At 37.8% G+C, this 8,053-nt stretch overlaps 1 protein-coding gene across 1 annotated transcript; it reads right to left on the bottom strand.

Annotated features, from left to right (window-relative positions):
* Positions 1-265: 265 nt before the first annotated feature.
* Positions 266-6,967, bottom strand: STEAP1 (six transmembrane epithelial antigen of the prostate 1). Its single transcript, XM_010291047.1, has 4 exons — positions 6,875-6,967; positions 4,134-4,646; positions 2,770-2,934; positions 266-990 (listed from the first exon to the last, which is right to left on the bottom strand). The coding sequence occupies exons 1-4, from the start codon at positions 6,965-6,967 to the stop codon at positions 733-735; spliced, it is 1,029 nt and encodes a 342-aa protein (XP_010289349.1). The 3' UTR covers positions 266-732.
* Between the last annotated feature and the right edge of the window lie 1,086 nt (positions 6,968-8,053).

Here is an 8,053-nt window from a genome sequence, read left to right on the forward strand (position 1 = left end):
CAAAAGAATGTGTTCATGGCATAAAAATTGGGAAATGTTTTATCGTTTGAAGTAAACAGAGACACACCTAGTCCTGTATAAGATGGAGATCTGAGTCTAAAAACTCTTTTTTTAGACTGTGCCCAAGCCTCAGGAGAGAGTTACCTTGTAAAGTTCCCTGCAGTTCTGCTTGCCCAATTGTCTAAGCTCAAGGCCTGGTGGGAATACACAGTTTCTGTCTGGCTCATGTGCCAAGATCCCCATTCTGCAGAGTGAAACATAGGATGCAGGTGATAAGGGGGAATGGGATGATAAATACCCTAGTTGTTGTCCCATTATAATACTGAGATTTAATGAAGGAACAAACATGGCTGTTGGAAGCAGAAAGCATTCTTGGGTTCTGTGGTGTCATTTATTTACTTTCTGTGGTCATCTGGAGCAATGATTTATGATTCTTTTGCCTAGGAAAGCATTACGACTGAGGCAATGAAGCCCTTGGATTTTAAAAGCAGTGAGTCAGAAGAAAGAAATTACCAAATACCAGAACACTGAATAGATTAAAGTGTAAAATGAATGTTTCCACCTTCTGTTTTAGCAAAGGTCCAAATTGCATGAAGTATCCCATACTCCTGAATTTGAAATGAAAAGTGAAAAAGAAACATCTATGGAAAATATGAAAACGGAGCTCACGAGTGAACATTTCATGGCCTTAAGCATATTTACATACTTAGACAGGCAATGTCTATATTTGATCTACAGTCTGGAAGTTACGCTAGTTTTATTGGTTTGTGTGTTAGCTTCCCAACCATATCTGATCTTTTTTATCCTCTTCCTAAAACATGGGAGGAGCAGTATGCATTTACAAAGCAGAACCACAATAGGAAGAAAAACTGCTACCATAAATGAAGGTGGTGTATACCAGATAAATTGGTTAACATCAACCCACTTATTCCAAGCAAACACCAGTGCATGAACAGTGCATAGCAGCAGAGCTAAATATCCCATCTTGCTCTGAAAAGAGAAAGAAAATAGTAAGCTATTTATTTTTTCGAACTTGGCAAAAAGAGGACTTTGTTAAGCAAATATGGAAATCAGGAAGGGCCTCAACCAACACACTTAAGTCAAAGAAAAGAGACCATTGGCTTTGAACTAAAATTTAAGAACTATAATTCAAGAACCTGACTGTACCCCTCTATGCCACCATAAGAAAAAACAGATGAGGCACATTTTTCAACTATGGTGGTGATACTTAGCTAATGTACAGAAGAGATCATGGATTACAGACTATACTTGAAACAGGGTGAGTTCTCAATATCTCAATTTATAGATGTCATCTGTATCCTAAATTACTTTATTTCTCTGATAAATTATTATGAGTTCAAAAGCAGATTTATAAATGGCTTAATTGATTGTTTGCAAAGAAAAAAATTAAGGTCAATTAAAATCAGAAACTCTAGTAAGTCTAGTACTATGACAAAAGTAATTGCACAACTACAGGAAACTGAAGTCTTTCATTCCACTTACAGTGATAAATTTGGCTTGGAATGTCTACGAAATTCAGGAGTAAAGGAAATTTTATGCTAGAGTTACTAGTAATTTTGAGTTTCTATTGCATAACAATCAATATTGTTGAAAAATGGAATTAGTCATCAGTGAAGTCAAACATTGCCTTTCCAAGTGCTAAATCTACAGAATCTGATTTTCAAGTATAAGAGTTATTTATAAAACTAATCCAATATATTAATATTACTCTTCTGGGTTTCTTCACCTTGCTAATTTAATACTGAAAGCAATCATACACTAGACCTGTCCATATAGATTCTCTGTAGAGCTGAAAACTTTTCTTACAAATAATGCACTTCATAGCGTCGGCAGAATCTCAAACCACTAATTGCAGGAAGAGATACATTTCAGCTCTATTTTTCAAATTCAGTCAAAATTTTCATGCCAGGTACTTAGTAGGTTTTTGAATTTTCAGATTTTGGTGTTCAGGGACCTAATTCAACACTTGCTTAACTCTAGTGTGATCATATTGATGTCAGCAGAACAACCCCTGATTATTAGTGTGTATAATACTGGACAACTAAGAGCAAACCAGATACTTAGGTGAACGACACAAGCACATCTGTAGCAAACTCAGAACTGGCTGGATTCGATTATGCATCTGTTCTAAGATGTCTCCTTTTCAGAATACACCTTTCTGGAAGGTGGTATGAAGCTAATAACGCCGCAGATGGAAAACCTTTGCAAGTATTACTGGGCATAAGCCTTCTCCTGGACCTTCCAGCCACCTGGTACTCCTCAGGCGGTAAAGAATTGCCAAAACAGCTCCAAGGGAGCAACAAGCAATTTTCCTTGTGTAGCAGAATCCCATGTTGCATGGGAACAGTGTTGGCTTGTTCAATACCACCTACTCCCAATTTGTCAGGACCAAGGGGATTCCTGAAACATGAGATACCCAGAAAATGACTGAAATGCCTTCAGCACCAAAGGTCTTTGACCTAAGAATAGGTCCTGAAGGGACAGCTGCTGCTTGTCACCAGTTCAGATGAGCAAAAAAAGTGGTTTGGAGTTGTCTTCCCGCTTCATACCCTGAATCTGACAGCCTTTTCTCCTGACAAAATAACAAATGAAATTAACACTTCTTGCAAAGCAATTAACAACAAACTTTTAGATTGGTTTCACTAAATCCTCTGTGTTTGATATTTCTAACACCTAATGGACTTAGTTGATAACATAAAGTCCTACAAATGAGGACTAATGACATGCAATAATGATGTTTATGTGTACCTGGATGTAGTGGAACTCTCTCCAGGTCAAAGAGTGACTGACAGATGGGATTGATGTTATTGCCAACAAGGCCAGCAAAGCAAGTCCCAGAATTCCAAGAGACACATAAATCTCCATTCTCCAAACATCATGTTCAATCCAGGCATTTTCTTTTTTTTGTTTGACCTGCCAAAAGAACACCATATTTAAAATAATAGACTGGTACACTTAGCCATTTGTGTGAAATACAGCTATTTTCACTATAACGTTCAGCAAATAAGCCAAGAAACACAGTAATTTTGTTTGTTTGAATGTCTCTGAATGTAACTGCTATTTATTTCTGGTGATAAAATCTCCACTAGTATCTGCAGAGGAAAGGTGGGCTTTAAGTGAGAAGAATGTAGACTTCATCAGCATCTTGGCCTAGGAGAGACTGGTTCTGAGGCCTGTGAGTCTGCCTTCACAGCAGGAGAAATCTTTGACAAAAAAATTCCATCTAGGGCTAAATACCATATCTGGGAGATTATAACAACAGGAAATATATTAACAGCACTATTTTAGGGAGCTAATTCAGCAGGCATTCTTAATTATGGTATCCTGCCAGAATAGTTGTTTAGCTCAATTTTTTTTAAAACAACAGCTTGGTACATTCAGTTGCACTGTGCTTTTAATAAAACTCTAGATTAGACTTTGCGGGTAATAAAAATGTACATTTGCAGTGTATACCTTAAATTGGAATATTCCTTATACTGCAATACTCATGGCACTCAAGGCAATATGCAAGTATTAGGAACTCTCTAGTCACAGGGTATCTTAGACAGCTTTGCCAGCCAATTACTGCCTGTGACTCAGAAGCATGATTGAAATTCTATCTTTTAACAAGTTAGCGTGCATCAGCCCAATTGTGGAGCCATCAGTGTTCACAAATTCAGTTTCTGGCAAATACAGATTATTGAGATTTAGCTCAGCCCCTCCTTCATTGCTGGCTAAACAAAGAATATGTCTAAAAATGGTGTGTGCTTAGTTTTTGTAGATAGTTGGATTGCACTGGTGCAGAGAAGATTAATCCACACTAACAGTGTGCCAAAGACTTAAATGTTCCTGTGAGGCAGGTATAATTATGTGCATTTTACAGAGAGATAAAAAATCCCAAATGAAGAAAATTACTTATTTAATACACACTGGCACAGCTGTGATGACTCTTGACTCTCTATTACATGCTTTAACAACTAGGGCCCGCTCCATTCCATAACAGTGCTCTGTGGGAACCTGCTTCAAAATCAAAGGCAATGAAAATGGCTTCCCCCCCCAACCAGATTTGCTTGAATGAACAAAACGAGGATTTTTTGAACACAGAAGGGTTGGCATTTGTGTTCCCATCATACCTGCTGGAATGCCCAGTTCAGCAGCTTGTATCTGTATGATCTTCTCATTGGATAGCATAAGCTATAGCAGGCGTGCATTGCAGCGAAGAAGAAACTGAGAAGTCCAAATTGCTTTCTTGATAACATCCATCTATCCAGCCACTGGGGAAACCTTTTATATTTGGTGCCAAAGTACAGCTGGAAACCAGCAGCTAATATTCCTGGTAAATATACTAGTGCTAAAAGGGTAATTGAAACCACTGGTAAAACTTTGTTTATGACAAGGATCGGAATTTTATAGAAAACATTTTCCTTTCTGGTTATAAAAGGATATATAACATCTCTCATAGAAGTGTAAATAAAAATTAATAATGAGATCACGGATGCTATCTTCATTGGCAAGTGCCACTTGGGGAACAGATTCTGCTTGCAGTGCTGTTCTGAAGAGTGTTCAAACTCACCAAAATGGTGTGCTTGATGTAAATTAAATAGTGCAGCTGCTTCTGGTGGATTGGTGACTTGCATATCCACATTCTGGAAAGGACAGAAAGGAAATACCAAGTGAGTTCAAAAAAAGATTAAAAACTTCAGTAATGACAGTATTTGCCATCATGGCTTTTATACTGTACTGCACTGAAACCATATACAAAATGTACAAACTATTAAAGACAAGATAGCTTGAAAACATAATGTTTTAAACAGCATAGTCAGTAGTTGAGCAAGGCACTTTTAGCACAGATTTCTCATTTGTCATTCATTATCTGTGGCAATTTCTAAATAGATTTTAATTCCAGGAAGGTAACTACACCACAAGGGAAGATGTATCACAGAATCACAGAAACACTAGGTTGGAAAGGACCTTCAAGATCATCAAGTCCAACCATAATTTCATTCATACCAACCAGTATTTCATTATGTGAAGCATCATTACAGCTTCTTATGATATGAGCTACAGATTTCAAATGTAAAATTTCAGCTACAGACTTAGTGATGCAACCCAAATAATATGCAGAGTAACAGAATCCAGAGTCGAGACAATAAAATATTTCATTCAGTCACTGATATTTTAATGACATTTAATTGGGGGAATAAGGATGTAAGTAGAAATGTGTGGGATCCAGCATATTAGACCAGCTGCACATCTGCCAACTCCAGCATCAAGTCCTGTAGTCTTCTTCCTCTCCTTCATAAATGTAATATTGTCCTCTTAACTTTCATAAAAATTGTGGAACTGAGTCACTTCAGTTTAAAAAGCTGAATTTTCTCCTGCCAAGTAGGCATGACTTGATTCTAATCTCACAGAAGATCTTGGCAGAATTATTGCAGACTTTAGAAGGAGCTAAGCTAGTGCAAACTTTTAGTGTAATATTATAAACTGGTTTACACTGAGATAATATATTAAAAGATTGTCCCATAGTTATAGTTCATGGAAGAGGTACATGATCAGTATACATACAAAATGAAAATATGTGTACCAACAACAGGACATTGCACTTGATGCAGCAGACAGCTGTCCAGGGGTGGAGAACTGATAACATTAGGTAATAAACATGTAACTCCTTTAATATTCCAGTGAAATATAAAGTAAAACTGAACTAATGCTGCAATGGCTCAGCTTTAGAATGACTGATGTGGCAGATGTCCAGACCTCCAGAAAGCGAAATGGCATTGTTCGTTTTGAGGAAGGCAAATATTCGTAGTTCGAAAGTTGCAAGTTAGTGTTCTGCTGTGATACAGGAGATCTTCCCATCTCGGCAGTATTATCTGGCTTTACTCTTAAGAATCATATATTACATTGAATCTGATTAAGCAGTCAGTTCAAACAAGGTACGACTTGTGAATAACGCAAGGGTTAAGTGGGTGCAAGTCTCACATTCATCTTCAATGATACATAGGTTTTTTGTTTTGACAGAGAGATAAAAAATGTATACTGCTATCTTGCTGTAAAATCCTAACTGGAGACAAGGTAGCCTGTTTCCCACATGTCTGACTGACTTGCCTACAGTGACTCACAGTAAAATTAAATGGCATGGTCTTCATTGGGATTTTTTAGCTGAATAGCTACTACATGTTTATTTGATGATAAAAGCATGTCTTTGTAACAGTGACGGTGTAGCCTAAGCAAATCTTTTATTCTCTAGTCTGTGAAGAAAAGTAGAGTGTAGTCTATGCATTGCAGAATTGGAAGTTGGTCTAAATTACACAAACCGAGATTCACATCTGAACCAAGTTTCACCTAGAGATACCCGTTTCTTGAAGAGAGAGTCTGTAAAGCCTAATTCAGTATTTCACAGCCTGTAAGACAGTTCACATTAGAACAGATGCTACTTCTGTGCATCAGCAGTTGCAGAGGCAAATGCTGTTGGAGTGGATTTTTCTTCTGGATTTTTTTGTGTGGTGTGGAAAACTTACTGAATGCCATGTGGCAATTATGAAGACCCCTCCAAAGATAAACTTTATATTCCTGTGTGAAAATCCAAAATTATTTCTACAGAGCTTTGCTCATATGGTAAAATGCAACTGGCAACTAACCCTATGTAGTTTTTAGCTGGCCCAAACTGTGTATCCTTTAGCATGGACTGTAATTAAAACAAATGAGATGCTCTCTACCTTTTTATCTCTTCATGTCAATATTGTGACAAGACTTCAGAAGTATTGATGATATGCCAGTGTGATGGGAACACAGTGTTGCTGGACAAAATCTAATGAAAGATCACAATATTCTGTGTGACACATGAGCTGATTTTTTACAGAAACATTACCAAGTTGCTCAGGTTTCCTGTGTTTCTTCTTGGCATGATGCTCTGACCTGCATTCTGATCAGTGGTGTGACTATCACCTTCCTTCTTCTCCATCGTGGAAACTCCCTGCAAAACAAACACAGGATGTAAAACAGGTTTTGAAATGCTCTACTGGAACTTTGAAGTCTATTTTCCCTCAGAATGTTTTCTTCCCTCTCCTCTGCCAATTTGCTGGAGAAGGTACGATAATCTAGGGAAAGGAAGGTCTGTTCTCTGAGAAGAGAACAGAATAGCTCAGCTTATTTTTTAAGTAAAGTGGAGACTAAGGGAGGATATGAATCAACAGAACAAAATCACTGATGAAAAATAATAACTAAGCTAAATTCTCGTGTCGCCAGTGGAATGAATTAATTAATTCAGGCTGAAAGGTTTTAAATTGCAACAATGAAGTTTGAAACAGCTTACGGAAATAACATGTAAAATGTTATGAAGATGGATTCTGGTAAGTTCATGAGACTTGCTGAGGAAAGAAACTCATGCAAATGAGTGGTTCCTAGTATTTTTTAGGATTTAGGATTTAGATTTTAGAATTGGTCTACCTGACAGTCACTCTGTGGCTTTAGAAGTATATTCTCCCTTTGAGATTGTCAGGAAACCCCAGCTGGAGCTTCACTCATGTTGTTCTAAGGTACACTGGCAATACCCATTCACCCACAAGTACCAGCAGAAATGGTTCGAAGCTACTAAGGACTGTAAGAAATCAGAAGCCGGGAAAAAAAACCCAAAAGTAAGAGATCAGCTAAACTGAAAGAGATGTTTCTGAAAATCCTAGGATAGCAGGAAAGACAGTATCTTGAAGGCTGTAAAATAATTACAAGGACTGCAAGGGCCCTGCAACAAGGACTTCCCATGTGTGCCTCGCACTGTCGCACACTGCAGGAGGAGAGGCACTAGCATCACACCCCTGGAGCTCAGGGTGCCATACCACAGTGTGACTTTCTGTGCCTACCTTTAGGACGTAGCTCCTCCATGTACCTTCCTACTAAACAGCTGAATTACTAGATATGAAACTATTTTGCCAACTACTGATTCTTTTATATCCATAAACCTTTTGGGAAATTGTATGGACAAAACACACTTTGACAGTTGTCCCTTTTTTTTTTTTTTTAACTGCGTCTGGTTCCTTCAGTGGATGAGTCC

The sequence above is a fragment of the Phaethon lepturus genome, unplaced genomic scaffold (assembly GCF_000687285.1).
Source record: "Phaethon lepturus isolate BGI_N335 unplaced genomic scaffold, ASM68728v1 scaffold38677, whole genome shotgun sequence".
In the NCBI taxonomy this organism is placed as follows: Eukaryota; Metazoa; Chordata; class Aves; order Phaethontiformes; family Phaethontidae; genus Phaethon; species Phaethon lepturus.